The sequence below is a fragment of the Molothrus aeneus genome, chromosome 4 (genome assembly GCF_037042795.1).
Source record: "Molothrus aeneus isolate 106 chromosome 4, BPBGC_Maene_1.0, whole genome shotgun sequence".
NCBI classification, from domain to species: Eukaryota; Metazoa; Chordata; class Aves; order Passeriformes; family Icteridae; genus Molothrus; species Molothrus aeneus.
The window spans coordinates 15,544,925-15,567,019 of NC_089649.1; the positions used below are offsets into that span (position 1 = coordinate 15,544,925).

At 37.8% G+C, this 22,095-nt stretch overlaps 1 protein-coding gene across 1 annotated transcript in view; it reads left to right on the forward strand.

Moving 5' to 3' along the window:
* TTC29 (tetratricopeptide repeat domain 29) overlaps nt 1–21,604 on the forward strand; it is a 113,563-nt gene extending 91,959 nt beyond the window's left edge. The window contains exons 11-12 of the mRNA XM_066548953.1: nt 20,969–21,041; nt 21,422–21,604. Of these exons, the coding sequence (XP_066405050.1) occupies nt 20,969–21,006 (38 nt within the window). The 3' untranslated portion in view covers nt 21,007–21,041; nt 21,422–21,604. The remainder of the gene's footprint in view (nt 1–20,968; nt 21,042–21,421) is intronic.
* Nucleotides 21,605–22,095: the final 491 nt, after the last annotated feature.

Consider the following 22,095-nt stretch of genomic DNA (forward strand, 5'->3'; position numbering starts at 1 on the left):
TCTAAAGATTTTATGCCACTTCTAACAGGCAACAACAAAAAAGCCCTAGCTGTACCTCAGGATATGATCAGTCTTTTTGAACTGGATTTGTTCAGTGCTTTTTTGTTCTTCAGCGCTGTCTGCAAGCATTCCCTGTCTCAGTCATAAGGCTCAGAGTTTGGCAGTTTTATTTCTTTGTTATATTTTCATCATGTGAGATAAAAAGTCACGGATGAGTGATATAATGGAAACAAATGTTACCTGTGTCTGAGCAGGAGAAAAAAGCCCTCAGTTGCACTGAATCCATGCTCTTATTCTTTCATTAAATTGTTTGAAATTTTTTGAAAATGATAGGTGATTTTTTTCCTTCTCTGCTCAGCCAAACTGCCTCTCTATGAGAAGGGGAGCTCAGTAACCACCTTAGGAAAAGCATTTCTCAGGATAGCTGAGGTTGAGACTGTTGTAGGCATGATCTGTTCAGACTCTGTAGGAGGGGATGAAGGCTGCATCACTCTCGAGTAGCCCCTGGAGGTTAGCTCAGAGCAGCAGTACAGCTTTGGAGGGAGCTGTCAGCCCTCTGGGCTACAGGGATGTGCTCTTTTTAATAAGTACATTGCACAAGACAGTACCTATGAGGTAAAGGGCATTAAAGGGCATTTTTTCACAAGAAAGTATTTTTTAAAATAATGATTAATAAGCCCGAAGCTGCACAGTTATTTTGTGAAAAATACAGGGTGTTCCAAGTACCAAGCAGTCCTGGATGTTTTACGTGTGAATGGAGCCTGAACAAGGTACATTCTACAGAGGGGAAGTTTGGTTCATCCCTTGCTCAGAGATTTGAATTTAAGCTCTGTTTGTTTTCACCAGTTGTGAAGAAGGGGATTAGTAATATGAAGATCATTTAATTCAATAGTGTCTCTTTAGGTAAACAGTACTTAATTTGATTAGTCAGCATATTCATTTTTGTGCTGGAGGAATTGGGAGAACTCCTTGTTTAAAAATAGGGAATAATAGTAGGTATGCATTTGCTTGGTATCACAGTGCCATGTATCTTACAATCAATTGCTTTTCAGAATGTGGGATGCTGCAGACTTTGAGGGTATTGTATGTAATTTATACTTGCATTTGTTTTTTTTAGTCCATGGTTATGGCAAACACTTCATATATATCATGTTCTTTTCAAGTTTAGCTACTTCATTTAGTTACTGAAATGTTAGTCTATTTTCTTGGACACATGTTAGGTAAACACATAAAAAAGTTGCTCAAAAATTAAGATGGAGCATAGTGTTATCAACACATTAAGCAAAACTCAAATCTTCATGACCAGCAATTGCGTGAGATAAATCAGACAATACTTTAAATATAATATGACATTACAAAGAGTCCCTTGGATTTTCTTTTACATATTTTCCATTAATATAAAATCTTGAAGTCTGGTGTTGATAGACATGATTCACTGACTTGCTCACTGAATTTGGGCAGTGGTAATCAAAACTTCACTGATGAACTGGTCTCAAATGAAACTGCAAGATTGCCTAGTTTTTTATTTGCAGAGAAATGAAGGATGCCAGAAATGAAGGATGAGGTTCTGGTTGTCCTAGAGTTATTACGAGTGGGAGATTATACAGACATATATGGTAGTGATGAACAGAGATCAGAGAGACCAGAACATCAAGGGAAAGGAGAAATGGGAATTAAGAGATCAAAGACTGTAGAGGAACTGGAGGGAGAGTTGGCTTTGTCTTCTCTGCCAAAAAAGGTGCGTTTTTTGTGTGAAAAAACTAATAGTAGCTGTATTTATTTTGCTGTGGAAGACAACAAAAGCCTTGTAGCTTTTACTGTGATCTGGCTGAACAAGTTCAATTGCAGAAGTGAACTGTAACACCTCTGTCCTTTGTATCCATTTTACCTAACAGTAAGGTAATTTTTAATGAATGAACAGAGAAAAAATTACTCTGCTTTATTTCATTGAACACTATTTGGAGAGGAAAAGCATAACAATAAAGAGCAGCGTAAATTGGACAAAAGTCTGGTTTTCATAGTAGGCAAAATTTGTCACCACAAGAAGGTCTCAGACTACCAGAAAAGCACATGAAGAATAATGTCTGGAGAAGATAAGGCACTGAGAGCATGCACCAAGAGATAGAAATTTATTTCACTCCATGCCACTGATTTGCTTTGCAAATGTTGACTCACCTTTTCTCTCTGATGCATCTTTTTCCTTTGTTTCTTCAATAATCACAGAAAAGCACAGCTATTCATTAAATCTCCTCTTAATCTTTCAGGAAAGAGATCACTGAAACCTAAGGTCATATCTCTTTAATACTGGCTATTTATAATTAGGCAGTGAAAACCATCCCTAAATATTTAAAGCAGTTTGAGATGTTGATTACCCAGAACTCCCAATGGAAATATACACTTTATTTATAAGAAGCCTAGGGAGAGAAGGAAATGTGTGTGATTTTTGAAAGTTTTGAAAGTCTGTGTTAAAAACTTGTCTGACCAAAATGCTCCAGGTACAGTTGATTCTGAACAGCAGTATTATACCAGGACCATTCTTTATTATCCTGAACTTCTTGGATTTCAGTCAAAGATGTGGAAGTAAATGCTTAAATGGAACAATCCAGTTTAAAAGACACTTTTCATAAATTATAGCTTTTCATACTTTCTCATATAAAATTAATTGAGACTTTTAGGAAACTTGTCTACAATTTCCTGCACCTCCTCAGTAACAGACAAGACTTTGACAGAAAGCTTTGTATAAAGAAGAACCTGTGAGAGCACAGCTATGCTGGGTCATATCCTAAGTTTCCTTTATCATAGAAGTTTGTCTGGAAAGAATTTGCACAATAAGAATAATTTCATGACAGTAAATCCACCAGAAGTAGAATTTATCATGCTGGAGTTATGTTGGAAACAGTTGTTTCAATTTGGGAAGTATTTTAGCTCTGTTAAATTTCCATCTACAAATGTGTACTGGAAGGCAATGTATCTACCACCAGAGAATGTAGGGTATAATTCTCATTTTTAGTACCTGAAAATGATTAAGATAAAAATATCCTTATCCCTAATGTTAAAAAGCAATAGTAATACAGCTAAGCTGTAATAACTTTGTCTTCTGTTCTTCAGGATAGACCTCTGAGTAGCATCCTCTTGAATTCACAGCAAAATAATAAGTTTTTTAATAGAGTAAATTTTCCTCTAGGATTATGTGCTTATGTCTACTGTCTGCCTTATCATGGGACTTGATTCTTTGTTTAGTATAAGTAGCATTGGGATCACAATAAAAGAGAAGGCTGGTCTCCTTTGCTGTCTGCAGACTAGATTGCCTTAAGAGACATTGAGACCAGTAGAGAAAAAAGAAATTACACTGATCCAATAGATATACTGCTGAGAGGTTTCTATTATATTCTTACCTCAGACATTGTACCGCCATTAAATTCACACTTTCAGGCCCTGGGAATCAGGTCAGCATGACAAAGAAGTTTGGCTAAAATGAATCTGCTATATTAGTTTTTGTGAAAATGATTAAGCTTTGCAGGATCAAGATCAGGACTATTTTTCAAGCAGTCATTGTTTCAAAGCTAGGCAAATAAACCCTGATAGAAAATAGAAAATCATAGGGAGTCAGACCAAGACGAAATTGAGTATCAGAGTAAACAAACTACCTGAATACATGATCTTGAGTCAGAAAGCAACACAGTCATTCATTTGGCACAGTTAAAAATCAGCTGGCAGGCAAATTTTTTAAGTATTTTAAGTAGACTCCCCATCAAATAAGCATAATTATAATCAAAATTCTTACAACGTTCTCAAAATTCCTAAAGGCAATCAGCTCCACTCAAATTAGTAACTTGGATAAATCACCATTAATTAGCTAATATAAGCCAGCAGGTGGTTTTGAGCCCAGAGAGATTCCCTGGTTATTTAAATTATGTATACTATACTACACCAAAGATAGAATAAGTAAAAGGCAAAAAACAGACACAAGTCTGCTAAAAAATAAACAACAACAACAAAAACAGTGTGTGGGGAGGGTGCCTACCTGAGGTCTTCTCCAACTCCTACACCCTACCCGAAGCAATACAAGATGTCTTTGACCCTCAGCTCAAATAGTGTCATCTAGGAATGTTCTGTATGGTTCCTATTTTAGCTCTGAAATATATGCAGGAAACAAAATTTGCAGTGGAAGCTTGCTTGGAAAGGTTAGTTCTGAAGAATTTGTAATTACTAGGACAGAGAGAGCAGTGACTGTTTTACAGAAATGCACCACTGAAACCACAGGAATAGCCTTGTCCCACACACATTCATCCCAAAAACAGTGGGAGACTTTTTTTGTGAGCTTTGTAGGCATTTCCCTATGAATAAATAAAACTACACCATTTTAAAAGATTAACGTCCAAGTCTTCTGTGACCAATGCTATTGTGGTCAGTTGTGGACAATAACTGTTAGGAACCAAACACTTCCATATTAGTATGTCAGAATAGAATTAGCCTTTTTTTTTCAAAATACTAGTAGTATCATGAAATCCAGAAATTGTTTGAGAAGTCTGGTTCAAACCTTCCTACAAAACTATTGTCTTTCAATAACTCCTACTTGCATGGTCTTTTATCCTAAAAAAGCTCAGGGATTGCCATAAAATTCTGTCATCATTTTCTGCCATGCTTATGCTTGGTAGTCATGCAAAATCGAGGCTCAACTGTATTTTAGAGTGTCTGATTGAAGAAAATTACATAGTGTAGGAAGAAACAGCAAGATCAGTCCAGATACTTGTATTTGTCCCACTGAAGATCTGGACAGTGATGCAGTAACAATACTTTAAAGGATTAAAACCCCTGCCAGCTTTTACTAAATGATCTACAGGTCTGGTAGTAATATTTAATCCCAAAGTGTGCTCTGGGATCACCTGTGCCTTTCACATCAATCAGCTCAGTGCAATGTTCTGTTTACAAAGAACTGAGATTGTGTATCTCATTGTATTCCTGCCTCTGTGTCTGCCAGATACTCTGTGTTGCTGATATTTTCTTCAGGCTGAGTGATGTATTTTGATGAACTTCTTTTCATACATTTATGCAGGTTTCTGGTCTATCCCACTTTTTTTCAATGTAAATGATAAATGCATTATAAACCTGTTGTCCAATAACTGTTTAGCATTTTCATTCAAACACAAGTTACAGTAAATTGAGTCTGTTCAATATGACAAATAGCAGAAGAAGAAGATTTTTCATTGCCATATTACAACCCAAATCCTAAAGTTATTTTTCTAAGAAGAGAAAGCATGAAGCCTGTACTTACCTAAGCCTTCCCACCTCAGCAATAAGCACATAGGAATTGGGCTTATTCCCACATCAGTGGGGAGTCAAGGCAGTTCCTGAGTTCCTTGAAAAAGCCTTAAGATATGTTAGCAAAGTATGTAAAAATGGTAACAACCATAGCTAATTGTGTAGGTAAAATTAATTCCATGTGTACACAAAAGTAATATCACCAGTTTTTTAAAAATGTTTCTTGCATTTTGTTTTAAAGTACCTTAAAAATTTTGTTTTTCTGGGCACAGTACAGAAGTATACAGCTGTTCAGGGAAAGGAAAAAACCTTCAGACTTGTTGTTCAACACATGCCATGCTGCCCTTTGATATCTTTTTTTGGACTTTGTAATAATGCTGTAACTACCACTGTTCCCAAATATTTTATTTATAAAAACTGTCCTCCCACAGGGTGGCTGCAGATGATCTGCAAGCTGAAGACCAGCCTGCAAACTCCTCTCACTCTAGGAAATGGTGCTCCTATTTGTGAATATCAGTGCTTGCCTTGCGTTTTTTAACAACTGGTGTGCTCCCAATTTCAGTCTATACAGCACAAGATCCAGCTCTTGGGTAAAGAGGGGAGGTGACAGTTTAGCATCCAGTCTTTCCATGGCAATGCTGACATGTTCTGTTGTTGCCAAAACCATAGAAAAACAGTCTGAGTGCCTTTATGTTAGCACCACAGGCAGATTTGGTGTTATTCTCTCAAGAAAAAAAAGTCATCGTACCTTGGAGGGATCAGCACTCACAAACCATCATTTGTTAGTAGCTTTTGAATGAAAGTCAAATAGGTGTTGATGTTCAGAAAATGTCAAGTTTGATAGAATAAGTTTTAGTCACCAAAAAGATGAAATTGAGAGAGTGATGAAAAACCCTGGTAGTGTTTAGCAGAGGTCATTTAAGTCCTGTTGCCTACATGGAACAATTGGAAGAGTTTCTCTGTAGGTTTTTTTATGCTAACCCTTCTCTAATCTCCATGATTAAAGATCATGCTTTTCTAATACTAACGTGATATATGGAAAAAAGACTGTAGTAAGCTGAATCAAAGCCCTGTTTAGCCTGTCCAGCAGTGGTTAATAGATTAGGGAAAAATATAAAACCAGGAAATTTGGATGGAAGACCTCTGTGTGGTATTCTCTCCATATCTTCAGCAAGAAGTCAGGGACTTCTTGAAGGAGTTGAATCTAGATCCCATTATATTTAATAGGTTTTTCTGTGTTTGTTCATGGACTTATCCAGTGCATTTCTGTTAGAAAACTGGCAGCCAAGGCACCCCATTGAATTTGGCAGCTGAAATGCAGCTTCCTTGCATCTCCCCTTAGCCCATTTTTTGCAGCTTCATCTGTTACCCCTCAGCTTTTGCTCTGTAAGAAATTAAGTTATCATTTCTCACTCTTTTTCTTCATGGCACTCATGAAAATAGATACATCTCTTTATATCCTGCTATCAGTCATCTTTCTATCAAGCTGCAGCTTCCAATCTCCCTGTGCATAAAAGACATTTTACATACGTGCATCAATTTGCATTTATCAACCCTGAATTTTATCTGATGCTTTATTGCCTAGTCATAAACTCTTTCTTAAGTTCTTTAAAGTTTTGATTTTGATCATCCAGTACAATTTTTTTGTCAGCTGTAGATTTTGTCACTTTGCTGTTCACTAACATTTTGATTTCTTTGGTTTATTTAAATGTTTACAGAACAAATTCTGCCTTATATCCCTGTTGAATTCACTACTGATGTTTCTCCATACTGAAAATCAATCCATCTATTTTTATCTTTATTTTCTGCCTTTAACTAGTTGTTAATCCAGGGAAGATATCTGAAGCATTCTGGGAATCTAATCAACCAGGTAATAGTCATCCAGATCTCTTGTATTCCTCAAAAGAAAACAACCTCAGGAGACCTCTACAGAAGTGATCTTGATTTCTTTTCTTCATTATAACATTTTAATTTACTTACCTATCATTATATCCTTTATTAGAGTTGTAGCTAATTTGCCTGCTATGAAAGTCAGATTTTTCCTGGTCTCTCCTCCCATGGCACATTCTAGGTTTTAATTAATGTCTTGTTTAGCACTTCATGTCACTCTTGTACTGAGGCTGATTTAAGCAATACCTTTGTACATGTCCTTTAAACCTCTTGAGCAAATACTGCTTTCTTGCCTGATTGATTTCTCAGCTTGTTCTAATCCTACTCTAACAGTGTTTTGGTTTGAGACTGTTCCTCTCTTATCTAGAAAATAAAAATGCTGATCTCTGCTGGAGGTCTTCCTTAGTCACCATCATCCCAAGAATACATTTCACCTTTCTGCTGTTATCTTCTATTCCATGAGTTCTCGTTCAACTTGTGTGTGTGTGTGTGTGTGTGTGTTTTTCTGGGGAGGGAAAAATGTAATTGTGCTTTTCCCCACTATTTTGTTCTTAGGGACACAAATAGAAACAGGAGAACAATGCAATCTGTGGAGATGTGATGCTTGATATCAATGCTCTGTTATTTTTGTGTGGTCATCATAAAGTAAACCACTGGGTTAAGTTGTACTTTAATGCCCATACCCTGAAAACTTCCAGCTGTTGTATTTTAAAAAATTTTCTCTGATATCTTGGCACCATGAAAGTTCACACTGGAGTTCAGTTTAAAGCCAGGCAGTCATCAGCTGCTCCTAGGTGCAGTGAGGGGGTCGGGTTGCTCTTCGTGTGCTACAGCAGAGAGCAGCTTTCTGTGTCAGAGGCAAATGAGCAGGATACAGGGTGATTGCAAAACAGCTGCAACCTCCTGGGCTATCCAGGGCAATTTCTGACAGCTGTGTCAACCTACAGAGGCCCTGATTCTGCTTTTAATTGAGACCTATCTATTAGAGACACCTGTACCTTCCTTCTTGTATTTTCCAAGTGCAAGGGATACTTCCCCAGCAATCAGTGTCAGAATACAACATCGTGTGGTTACTAAACTTTTTGTCACTTACTGGTTTTCCCTGTATTGTCTTGTTCGTTACTTTTTTGGAAAATAAAAATCTGTATTGTTAATGACTATTTCCACTCTCTTGTCCTTCATCATTTTTTCACATTTTTGCTGTCTTCAGGGTTTTCTTTCATCTTTTCCCTGCAATGCTTTCCTGATAGGGACTTCATTTATTCTCCTAACAATACTGGTTAAATGATGAGAGATGAAGTTTGATTTGATAGTGAAGTGCTGTTATTTGAATTTAGAGATAACACCCTAATTGAAATGGGAGTGGAAAAAGAGGTTTATTCAAGGATATTTCTTTAACTTGTCTGCAGAATCAGGCAAATACCACTGCATTAGGTATTGGAAGAACATTCAAACCTCTTTGGGGAAGCAAATGGAGGGAATAGTTCATTGAAAGTGTCCTGGAGGGCTTTGGGTACTTGAGAGAAAGGGAGAGACAGAAATAGTTTGGAATGCATAAATGTGGTGAGACAGTAGAAAGCTCCAGTGCTCAGAAGAAAAGAGTTGTATCTTCTGAAAGTTTTACCTGGTAGCCCAAAAAGTAGGGGCTGGGATTTGAAAGAAACAAAAAAATTCAGTTTGTGATCCTTTGTGGGTAATTTTTGCCTGGTCTTCAGTTTGTACAGGAGTCCTGAAAGGTTCTAGGCTTGCTGGCTTGTTTTGGAAATTTCAGAAGATGCAATGTGTGCTCTGTGGTGTGCTCTGTGTGAGCTTCTCAAAATTAACTCCAAAGCTGGCATATTACATTTTTGCCAAGTCATATTTTCTCATAAGTGTATGATGTATGCTTGAATTAAGATGTCGTGATTTATTTAAATGTCTGAAAAAAAAATCATGTCCTTTTTCAACAGCTTACCTTTTAACCCTTTGTTTCACAGTGTCCTAAAACTACTGGTTTTTCTATTTACTTTCTGTATGTAGTGATGACCTACATTTATTTTTAAAAAATACATAAAAATACAAAGGTATAAGTGTAAACTTTGATTGATATTATACCCCTGTGGTTAATGAAATTACTTGGGAAGCTTTACAAAGTCAGGATTTAGTCCAGACCTGAACCAGTAGTTTGGCTTGTATTAGGTTGTTTGTTTACACTTATTTTTGGTGAATAAGTATATACTTAGCAAATATATTATATACAAAAACATGGATTAGCATTGTCTTACTAAATTTAGTTGTCCATTAACAAATCCAGAACTCTTCAAAATAAATCTCTTGTTTCATAATTTAAGCTTCTCTACTAAAACTACTTTGAAGATACCAGTAGCTGTTGTTCGTATTGAATTGTAAATCATTTGTGTGTGAGATTAAACTTCAAATGAAGTTATAAGTAATATTTTGTTTTGCTAAAGCATTACTTAAAAGCTCATGGGGAGCTGTGTTGTAACTATTTCTAGCTGTGACATGTTGTTTCTATGTTTCTATTTCTATGTTTCTACATGTTGTTTCGGAAAACAAATGTCATAGTAAACTTGCCTTTTCACATAATTGTTAATTGTGAAGCTGCCTTGCCATTACAAATAGTAATTTGAATGTAAATATATAAAGGAAATGTGTATTTGAGATGTCTATACTTTTGATGTAGGTGAACTTAGTGATCTCTAAACTAACAGTGTCCTAGAAGACAGAGTGATTCCTCTTTCTGAATGCCATAGTATACCAACTCTTGAAAGAAAAGTACAAATAATGGATGCAAGATTGAGATCTTTAGTATCAGCAATAAAGTGGGATAATATTCATTTTTTTGAAATGGTATCGCTTCTTGCCTCTGCACTCAGGAAGGGTAAAACCATACATACAAGGGTAAAACCACCATACAACTAAATGCTCATTACAATGGTCTGATTAGTTTGCATATGGATAAAGTGCAAAAATTAACATTTAGATTTGGATTAGTATTTGAAAACTAATCTGAAAGTTATTTCATTAGGATATTAATCAATTATATTAACTAATAGCACTACAGGTAAACAAACATGCAGTTTGAAGTTCTTTCCCAGAAGTAGAACGCACAAAAACTGACTTCTCTCTTCTTTCAAGTAAGCAAACTTTGCACATAGGTTCAAAATGTTTAATTGAATTACTATTAAAATTGAAGTCAATGATTAGAAACAGAATCTAGAGCAAACATGCACTGCAACTTACCCTAAAGGAAGAAATATTGGGCCAATGAAAGCAACCTATAGAGAATGGGAAATAACAGGCATGTGCTGGCATATTAGGGATGTGTCTTCATAGATGTGCAAGTTTTATTTCACATTGTCCTCACCCTTCTCAATAAGAATGACTGATAGCTTCACTTTGTGATTTCCCAGCTTTTAAGAGTCTATTTTTATTTATTTTTTATGACCAACCTTGCACTTGTTAAATGTAATTTTTGCTTTATGTAACATAGAAAAAAGCACATCTGCAGTATGCTGTCCCATGAATTAACAAGAATGACTGGACATAAGACAAGAAATCCTTTAAAAACATATGTTCACATTAAATATCTGGGCTAGCTCAGTAAAGGAGGTCTTATGGGGTCATTTTTGATGCAGTACAAGTAAACCATTTCTGCTCTTCTGAAATAGTTTCTTTCAGGTTTGTATTGAGCTTGTATAATGACACATTACATAAATAAGGGCTTAGTTTGTACATTAGTCTTTTACATCTTGGATTCTTACTAAATCCTTGTTTTTACTAACTTGATGCTTAAGAGATATTGATTTCTGCTCCGCATGCCTATGGTGTTTATTTTGATATGTCTGGGATTAAAAACTAAATTAACACGCATAATCAGTTTTCTCAGAATTAAAAAGGGTGCTTTGGTACCTTTGGTTACATTCTTCTGAAGAAAAAGGAGAGCAGAAGAGATGTGATAAAAAAGGGATCAATTTATTCAATCACTGGGTATAAAAACATTAGCCCTGGGAAAGGCCCTTCCTCTAAGAGCTTTAGCTGCCCAGTCTCACTTGTGTGGCACAAAATAATTTGCATTTTTAGAGAAAATTCATGTCTTCTCCGAGCTCTAGTGAAACATGAATAAATTGCTTTCTTTTCCTCTTTTTCTGATTTTATAAAGCTGAATCCATTAGGGGCTGAGTCAAACTGTAATGAAAGAAAGGCAACAACTGAGATGATGGAAACCCTGGATTAGATTTCTTAGTAGTCCAAGCCCAGCTGTCATGGCCTACATGTCAAGTTAGTACTCTTTGGGGAGGCCTGGCAGTACATGTGAATATTTTTTTTTAACTGCTGTGTTACAACAGGTCTCTAAAGCAGCTAGGAATTAAACAGAGATGCAGAGATTAAGAATTAAAGAGAGCCACAGCAAACATTCCACCAGGGAAACTTGCAGTGGGGCAAGTAAACCTTCCCAGGGCTATTCCCCACTGCCATGCCTGGCAGGCTCACCTGTGACCTGGAGACTCTGAAACCTGCAAGTGGGGCTGTCTTATTCCAATTTATAGCAATGGATTTTGTCTATTATACCTTGTGAGCTTTGCTATGAGCTAGGATTGTGTTTTGATCAGAACATACAGCTCCTAGCATGGATTTTAAGCCAGTGACTGTTTTTATAAGGAAGACCTGGTGTCAAGGCACCAAACATTCACCTGAGTACAGATTGATGTTAAATTATCAAATTACTGGTACTCAGAGTCTTCTACCTAGTGCTCTCGCATCCTCCCATGAAGGGGCATGATGGCACAGTCAAGTGCCCCAGTCTGTAAATGATTCAGACACCTGAAATCATCTCAAGTTCACTTTTCACTTTGTGAATTTGGGGAAATCATTATCTTTTCAAACCTAAGATAATCTTATAACGGATTTCCTCAATTGTGGAAACAGTTTATAAAAAAAATAAAATCTGCCAGCATCCCTATCAGACTTGTGCCCTGGGGGAAAATTCCTTCCTTATTTCTCAGCTGGTGGCTTTTTATGATTTCTCTCATCTTAGGAAAGCACTTCAAACCAGCAGCAGCTGGTGTCTGCCTGCACTTCCACTGGTGGCTTTGTGAGGGACAGAATTGAGCAGCAACACCTAAATAATCCTGTTCCTTTTTCTCCCTTTGCATTGTGGTTGTGGAAAAGATCCAGAAGAAGCCAGGTCACCCATTGCTGCTCTCCTTCCCATGCGTCCCCTCAGCTTTGTTAAGTGTCTGCCCCACTGGGAGTACCTGCTGGTGACTCTCATCACTGTGGTCAAGGAGTGGAATGAGAGGGTGACATTTTTTACTTCATGAAGACGTTTTGCTTTCCTGCTGCATACTTCTAATCTTTCCTGTTACTCGAGCAAAACAGTGTGACTGGTATGGCATAATTCAAAGTGAATTTAAAATTTCTGAAATCAAATGTTTTCTAAAAAGATCTGTTTTGAAGCAATTTGGCAAAGCTGACATAACCATGCTAACTTCAGTGAACCTGCATTGGCTGCATCAGTTGAGAATTGGACCCAGACTAGCCAGAGCATTTATTTTTAAATTCTAGCTTCTGCTGCTTTTTCTTAAAAGTCTCTGTAGTTCTCTAACTTTCTAAAGTAGCTCACAAGTCTTGTGCTACTGCTAATAAAACAGAAAATCCATTTCCATTTTTCAGTGTAATCTTTTTTTCATGTGAATCTATTTCTCATCAAAAGAAGCGAGTGACTGGCGTGAAAGCTGGAGCTCTCTACTCAGCTGTAAAGACGAGTCTTGGTCTTTCAAGTTGTCACACGTTGTCTGGGAGAGCATGGCCATAAGTTCAAAAACTAGGAGGGAGAAACTAAACACCCTGTGTTGCTGTGGCCAGCAAAAGTATAGTTCCCAATGCCTGGTGAAGAGAATTATGTCTGATTTCTGATTCTACATTCTCAATCTGTTGGTAAAATCAGCAACAAAAGCTGAGACAAAGAGGATCCTCCCAAGTGCCCATGGGAGAGGTATGTCCTATAGCACACCAGTGTCAGCATGGTCACTACAAGGACCCTGCATAAACCAGGACCTTCGTTTCCAGCAGCTATTTTTGTTGGTTATTTTTAAAAGATAAGTAGGAGCACTTTTCTTCAATCTTAGAGGAGAGCAATATTCTCCCCAGACAAGCTCAGTCACAAGAAAATTGATACTTCCATAAGGGATTCCATACCTTCTTTTTAAAGAACATGATCTTCCAGACACTTCCCTACATCTCCTCAGGCGGGGAGGATGCACTCATGCCTGGGGTGCCTTAGAATATGTAAAGCTAAAGTCAGGTAAGGAGAAAAAAAATCTCCATGGCATTCCTTTTTATTCTTGTAGCAGATGCATTGCTGAGATTTCTCTGCTTGGCTGGCTTCTGGTTCTGTACCCAGATGATACCTTTGGCTAAGCTCATGGAAGACAGTTTCCCAGGCAAAAAACCCTACATTGTAGAGACCTTAGATGATAAACAGTTTGCAAGCCACCAGGCAGAGAGATGGAGATGGAGATGACTGGAGATGCTGAAAGTCTCAGCCATGAAAAAGTGCTCTTAAAAGTGTAATTCTCGAAGGGCAGGTAAACTTTTAGAGACCAGAAAACAGCAGAGCCAAACCAAAACATAAAGAATGAGAGCTGTAGAACAAGAAACTCTCAACAAAATTACACAGGATGCTCATGTCAAAATGCAGAGGTAAAGCAGAAAGAACTAAAATCAGAGATATTTTAAGTCAGAGCAGTCTGATACTGTATTTGAGCCTCGGTATGATGACGGCATGCAGTTAAGCAAGAGGACGTGTTTAAGTAATCTGTGTTTCCCAGCTTTCCTCCCCTGGGACACCTTTAAGGAACCTGAATTTCAGAGAAAGGAGTGCTAACCACTCTGTGACAGCCAGGTCCTTTGAAGACACATCAAGCTGCCTATTCAGAAATAAATATTACACACTGCCAATGAGCAGCTCTTCTGCTCAGTGTTTTGCTCAGTGGGTAGAAGATGGTGTTCACAAAAGGCAGGCACATTAACTGTCCTCCTATGCTGTCTTGTAGGTTTCATTGTGTTTTTATACAAAATATTTAACAGACAAAATGCACTATGTCTGAGTAAAGGAAAAAGGATGAGGTTTTATATGTAGTCATACACAAAAGTTGCACAGTAAATGCAAACAGTAAATTCTCCAGCAGAGTATTTAAATTTACAGTACAAAGACTGTAGTAAATTGGGGGAAGACAGCAAGAATTTTTCAGTGTCGTGACTTTGTTATGAATTGGCATCAGAATTTTCACTGTGCCTGAAATCTGTGCTTTCACACCTACTATACTATATTTATTTACTGAGCACCCAATATACCTGGCTTTGCTTTTTTTTTTTAAAGTGAAGTAGCCATGATAATTCTGCACACAAGTTAGGAACAAATATGCTGTTTCTGTTATGATCAATATGTTGTCAGAAACATCAGCCATTTACTGCTTCTTTGAGAGTAGATTTCATTCATAACTCTAACGATGTGTGTTAAAACTTTGATGCAATATCATTGAGATAGACACATTTCTGTAAAAGACTATAGGAATGCCTCTAAAATACTGGTAGGTGTTCTTTGAGACAATAAACTGCCTCTTCTGTGAGCAAGGTAAGGGTTTCCTTTCATATGGATTTCTGAGTAGATTTCAGGCTCAGTCTTTAGTGATAGGCAAAGGTAGAATTAATAGAAGTGTTTTTATACTGCTTGTGTGTTCTCACCAGCTCCTCAGGGTAACCAAGAGCAGGTTTGGCTTCTACCACAAGAGTAAGAAGACATCCTTTGCTCAGAAGTTTGCTCAGCAGGTTCCCCCAGGACTTGTCCTGCCTTTAGGAGACAGCAAGTAGGTTGCAGTCATGATCATTCTGCATCTGGATGGGGACTGAAAGAAAAGAAACCCTTCTCTAGGCCATTTGGGAATTCTGCTTTGACTGTGGAAACTTTGATTAACCAGCTGGGCAGATGCTCACCTGCTTTGTGCTGCTGGAAAACTTTGCCTTTGACTGACAATATTCAAGACCCTAAATGGCAAATACAAAGTTGAGCCAGAGACAAGATGCTGTACTGAAATTTTAGGCTAATAGTTTGGATTTAATGTAGAATTTGTTGACAGTAAAGGTAAAACTATGAGCTAAAAACTGGCAGCAATTTTGTTCAGGTTTCTTCATGTTTGAAGTGATCTTCTTGATGATTGTTTTCCAAAGCTGATTTTTCTGTGTCACCAATATTTGTGTAGAATTTTTGTGATCTCTAAGTTCCAGATACACAAAAGACACGGTGTCATATTTTGGCCTTGAGAAAAATCCCTGGTTTCTATCTACAGTCAACAATTTGGCTTGATAGAACTGTTATTTAAAATTGATATTCAACAAATGGTTTGAGCAAAAGATGTCACAGATGAATGTATAACAATGCACAGAACTGAAAAAGGTAAGATCAAGAGAGATTTCCATTGTTGTACAAATGTCTGGAACATGCCCCAACTATGTAAGAGAGGAAGATTATTTTGTATGAGAACTGTTGAATATGAGTAAGTAAACAATGGAAGTTATTAGTCAGGGAAAAATTCATATTCCTGTTAGGTTTTCTCACCCAAACCGGAAAAACCTTCCCCTTTCATTTTAGTGCCACAGTCTGAGTAGACTCTTCAAAAGCTTATAAAATAAATTCTGCTTCTCATTCATAAACTTGCCCATCTCTGAAGCCTTTATTCAGAGAAATCTACCTGCTCAAGTGCTTGCTGTAGTTCATTAAAGACTCCCATTCATACTCATAGAGACTCATTCATTGCCCTGAATAATATATATGGCACGCTGAAAGAGAACCAACTCTTGCTTTTACAAGCTAAATTAAACAACTTTGTCTAATAAAAGAAGCACTGTCTCACTTCCACTAGGCCATAAGCCCTAAGGGTCTTGTATTTGTGTGTTTATTATTTATTTCCTTTTTGCCAAATTGTCCTTCAAGGATCTGAAAGCTGAGAGAACTGAGCCACTTACATTGTTTCTTTTCTCTGCCTGCTTAGAAAGACAGAGGCTAGCATGGGCACAACTGTACTGAAGCAAATACTCATCCATAAACTTATTCTAAAATGCAATTGGATGATCTTCTGTCTTTTTCTCAGTCCCACCTTCTAACCTTCCTCATCTTGAGAGTCCATCTCTATTATGTGTGGCTTTTCCAAATGCCCATGATTAATAACTGCTGTGATTCATTAGCCTGTGTTGTTGGCAATGTTTCCCCAATGGGAGCATTTGCTATCTAGGGATAGTCCATGATTGCTCTGCCTCCTGGAACAGTAAGATGCTTTCAATCTAATGTGCTGACCATGTTTTAGCATAAAATAACATTAAGGCATCCACATAATGGAACCGTCTGAAGATCCATTTTATTAAGCACTGGAAGAAAATGTGTGTGTGTGTGTTTGCATGTGCCAGGGAAGTGTAATCAGCAAACCTATTTCACCAGAAGCGTCGTTTCTGCGAGGGTTTCACGTAAAGATGCAGCTATTTTGAGGTGTAGTTCTTCAGCTGTGAGCATGAAAAAATACTCCATAGCCAATATCTTACCTGGTGCAATTAACTTACTCAAATTATATGCAGCTTATTTGAAGAAGGAAAAATGGGAAACAGAGGTAGGTTTATTGTACTTATTCCATTTTGTGGGTATTTATTTTAAATGCAATCTACCTTCAAGTACAGAGCTGTGCTGCTCTTAAAAGATTGCTGCTTCAAGTTGCTCCACATACCTTAACATAGCATGGACCCTTTTTACATTATACGATCAACTTTTTGACAGTGCAGGGCCAGCACAGCTAATGGAATAATAGCCTGCAGGGTCCAGCTAAATGATATACGAATATAATCAACCTTTGTGATGACTATTCAAAAGTAATCCCTTTAGCTTTCAACTGCAACATATATTTCAACCAGGCAAAGCCATATGAAGAAAATCTCTGCAGACTCCACTGATACAATATGGCCTTCATATCCCCACAGTGTGTTTGCTGCTCACAGTGAGTTTTAAATTTAAGGTAATGGCTACTGTATATTCATGTGAGCATAGAACAATACCTTTGATTTGTTGGAGAAATGTTACATTAGCTACCAAGGGCCCTATTCAGTAAACTTTGACACAACCCTTATATATGGTTTACTGCTTATTCTAAATGGAATGTTCCTGATAGAAATGGTTTGCATGCCCAAATTGTACAAATTCATTAATCTTTATATTAATGAAATCTCCAAGTACAACTCCCTTCATTCCACATGAAACAAGTCAGGAAACATTGTTAAACAGGTAGGCCCAACATGCTTCTAGAAGGCATTGCATCAATTTTCATTTATCAAGACAGAAAAATACATCAGAAGATCATCTACAAGTATGGGATGAGCATATTGTTTGCAGTCATATTATTTTCTGCTCTATCTCTATTCCTACACCATTACATCATTCTTCAGATTATATAACTCAAAGCAGCTGTGTGACCATTAGAAATGCAAGTAAATTTTAAAATACAATAATGGGTTCTATCTCATCAGCTGTGTATCACCAACATGGTAATACATAGAGATAGTCTTGCTTTCTCTCCCTTTTGTAACAAAACATGCAGTATTGGCTAGAGGTGGATCTGAATATGTGGAAGTAATTCTGTTAAAGGAAAGTAGATGTCATGAAAATGCTGTGTTGCTTTATATTACAACTTTTGTATGTACACCATAGTCAGAGCTCAGTCTCATCAGCAGGAGTTGCAAGGAGGGCCTTGTTTGTGTACAGACACCTGAATCCATGTGAGAACATAACAGCATATAACCATGTCTTGTTTGAGGTGATGTGTTGGAGGATTCTGCTTAAGCAGGTGAGCTGTAGTGGAGGAGTAGGAGAGCCTGTGGGCTTTGCCTCTATTTGTTTGCCATGGCACTTCTTGAGCCCACGGGAAACAACTGCATCCTCAGCATCCTGCAGCAGGGAATTCCAGTGATGAGCTGGCAGTGCACAAAAAAGCCCTTGCTTTGTATCCAAACCCACCACCTCCCACTTTCAGTAGACCCTACCTCATTTTTTTTTTATTTGGAAAACACAGTGAAAAATGGTTTCTGGGTCACCTTGTGCTTGCTATGCTCACTCTTACTTTTGTCATCTTCTCAAAAAAAAAATTTTTTTCAAACTAGTTTCAGCTGAAGCTATATACCTGAAACAATAATCCTCTTATGACTTCATCACTTCATGGAGCTTTCAGTGGAATTCTTGTTTAATAAAGTCCAGCAGTCTTTGAATAATGCAAACTTTGCATTTGAATGGATTCCCATCACACGGGCATGCAGTCTCAGGTGTTGTCTGTTTCATTTTCTTTATAATCTTTTGAGAGAATGGTGCCTAAAATTCCTGTCCTCTCTGGAGTTAGTTGTAGATTCAGTCTTTGTGGGTGTGGCCTTCTTTCTTTTGTATGGCTTTTCATTAATCATATAATGTAAAGGAGCTGCAGCCCTTCATTGTTTTCTCCCAAAAACATTATGAAATAATGAGATTTTTAGAAGTGTAGCGTTCTGTAGATACACACATGGAAGCAGAAGGAACAGAGATGCCAATTCTAGCTGCACTGAAAATCCAACCAGACAATTTTAATTATATTTTATCAACAGCAGTGGTAATCTGTCAGGGACATCCTATTATGATTAATTATATTTACATTCTATTAATACATATTAATGTTATCTCCACATTTTGCACAATAAGATAGAAGGAGAATGCTTGATGGTGTGATCTGTGGTGGTATATATGTATTATCATTATGAATATGAGATGCTTTTATTGTTTCCAAATAGCATAGGCCAAACAAATGCCAAGAAAACATTTATGGCTCAGTATTCCATCAGTTATCCTTGATATGCTTAATATGTGCTGGGAGGGCAGAGCTGTTAATCAGCCAATAATAGCTTGGTGCCCAAGTGTGAAGGCAAAAGGCCGAAAGGTGCACGACAAAAGCAATTTCTGCTGTAACTCCTCATCTGTCATGTGCACATCCCCACTGTCTCTTGCACGTGTCAGTGTCTGTAGCTGTCAGAGACACACTTTTCTGTGTGTTTGCCTGGAAATACAGATGTTGCTGTACCCAGCCACACTTTGCACCACCTTTCCACCAAAATGCATCCACTGGAAAGAGCAGCAACACTGCGCTGGTGTGAAGCTGGGGTGGGACAGTGCAGTTCTGACCCCTGTGAGCACTTCTGGGCTGCTTGCCACAGGCTGAGTTTCTAAACCAAACTGAGCCATGCAGCTTTTATTAGATTCTTTTCATTTAAGACTTGGTCTGCTAGGAAAGGAATTCATTTACTTTAGGCCTGGTTTCAGAACATGTCACCTGGAATAACTACATTGTTAAATACAGAGTAAACCACTTACACACACACTGCCCTCATACAAAATGAGACTCCATAGGGGAATGCCAATTCTCAGATATTTTTCATAGATTTACCTATCCTGTTCTTACTTATATACAACTATGGATAAAGTCCTAGTTAGCAACTATACTTAATAAAAGCCTGTGCAATGACAAAACAGAAATTTTATTGAGTCATGTGGAGTGCAGTAGTTTCAATCTGTTCCAGACATTGTACCAGCAGAGACACTGCTTCAAACATTATTTTTAACCCCCACCAGAACTGGATTATTTATTTTGGCCATGAGTTAAATTATGATGCCAAACAAACGCCGTTGGTATTGCTGTTACTGAAAGCTAAAGTCCAGTTTTAGGCATCATAGTACAAAGAGGTAGTGACAAATTGAGGAGGATCCAGTTAAGAAACATAAGTTCCTTTCAAATATTGAAGAGACTGTGTTTGCTTAGCCTCCAAAAGAGAAGATTACAGAAAGGAAAATAGTCTCTCAAGCTAAAAGGAGTTATTCTGAAAGAGGGCTGTTCCATTGTTCTTTGTGTCTGCAAAAGGTAGAACAAGAGAAAAATCAGTTTAATTTGCAATAAATATTTATCTTAAGTATTAGGGAAGAAATGGAGCAATAAGGCTGTGAAGCACTGAAACAGAGAGATTAGGGATGTTGGGAAACAGCCTTCATCAGAAGCCTTGGAGAATAGATGTCGGGGATGGACTGGATCTTTCTTCATTTGAGGAGGTGAAGCAGATCAGTGGTTCCCAAAATAAGGAACAGTGCCCCTGGGATGTTGTAGGTGGAATGAGGCAGAGGGAAATGTGTTGCTGGAGAGTCCCTAGGAACAGAGCAGAAAGTGCAGCCAGGAGGCGGAAGTTGGGTGTGGGAACAGAGTGAGACAGCATCACTGGAGCAAATGAACTCTGTGGCTGTCAAGAACTGCAGAGTCAAGCCATGGCCTCCCAGCCACCTGTTCCCTGATCACATCCCATGAGGAAGACCCCACTGAGAGGTCTCTTGCTTCTCTTGCTTCCTGCCCTGCTCAATTCCTCCCCTGAATGGTGCTCAATTCCTCCCCTGCCTGCCATCTTTCAGTGCTGTCTTGGCCATCGTCTTCTCCCAAATGTATCTCCCTTGTTGGCTCCCCAGCTGCTCCCACCCAGACCTGTCCTGTTGGAGAACTGCTGCACAGGAGTGCAAGAAATGGGACCAGAAACCCCTGTCAGTTCTGTGTTTCTAGAATTATATCTTATGTGACTCACCTCTGTGTTTTTTAGATTTCCTTTTCTTGTGACTTTTTTCCGTAGGTCATGTTTTTCAATTGATCCATTTAGGCCTTTTAACCATTAAAAGTGTTGTAAGTCTAAAACATTCATGCACTTTTTTTTTTTTTAATAACAGAACCTGATAAAGAAAGAAGTGCCTCAAAGCCTCTGTGAGCCTCTGTCCAAGACACCAGTTCAAGATCTTTCTGGTACAGTATTTGCTCTTCATCCGTAGACTTTATACCAATCTGCTGATTTTTACAAAATGTCATTGCTATCAATACTTAACCTGATTTTGACAGGCAATTACACATAATCTCTGTATTACTATGTCTAAATAATTATATTTTTCCTGCTCATAAATGAATGAATTCATGCTTCCCTCAGTTTTTTTACACATATTCCCAGTTTTAGAATTTAATTGCCTTTGATCGTGTAATTACTTTTAATTTACAGAAATAAGCCTTTGAGACAGAAACAAATCTGATTAATTAGATGCCAACCCCAAATATAAAACATGTAGATATCGATGTATATACATAAACTTCTGACATTTTAGTATTTTTCTATTTGCTGTTTTTTGTTCTAGAGGATGCCTACTTATTGACAGAGAAGCTGATGTATAATGAGTACAAGAAAATCCTTGAAGAGTGGTGCAACAAAGGAGGAATTTCAGCAAAGGTTTTGTCATTAAAATGCTATTATCAAAAAAAGCATCTGTCATTTAAATAAATTGTTTTAAAAGACAAAGAGTAGTAGAATAGAAAGTACTTTGTGCCCCCATTTCTTAATATCTTCCAAAGTGTCAAGATCCTCCTGTTAAGGTATTAAACATGAGTGGGAATCCAAGATGCTCGATGCCTTGTAAGATCAGGCTCCAAATGTGTCTGGAGAGTTTTCTGTAAGTCCCAGATTGTGGTCCCTCCCAGAAAAACTTACTCATAGAGCTACCAGTGATTTTAGCATGTGTGTAATGGTTGGGGTTCAGTGTAGCTGAAACAGAATAGATCCAGCCTGGGTGGCACACTATGGTGCAATTTTGATCCAATCTATATCACAGGTTGGACTCAAAACAAACCCAGGTTTGTTTAAAATCCATCTGGATGCAATCCAGTGCCATGTGCTGTGGGATAACCCTGCCTGGATAACCCAAATATGGTCCCTCCCAGCCTGACCCATTCTGTGACTCTGCGCTTCACACCATCAGGTAAACTAAAATTCTGCTTTGGTTCTTTCTGGTAAATAATCTTAAGCACTGATTTT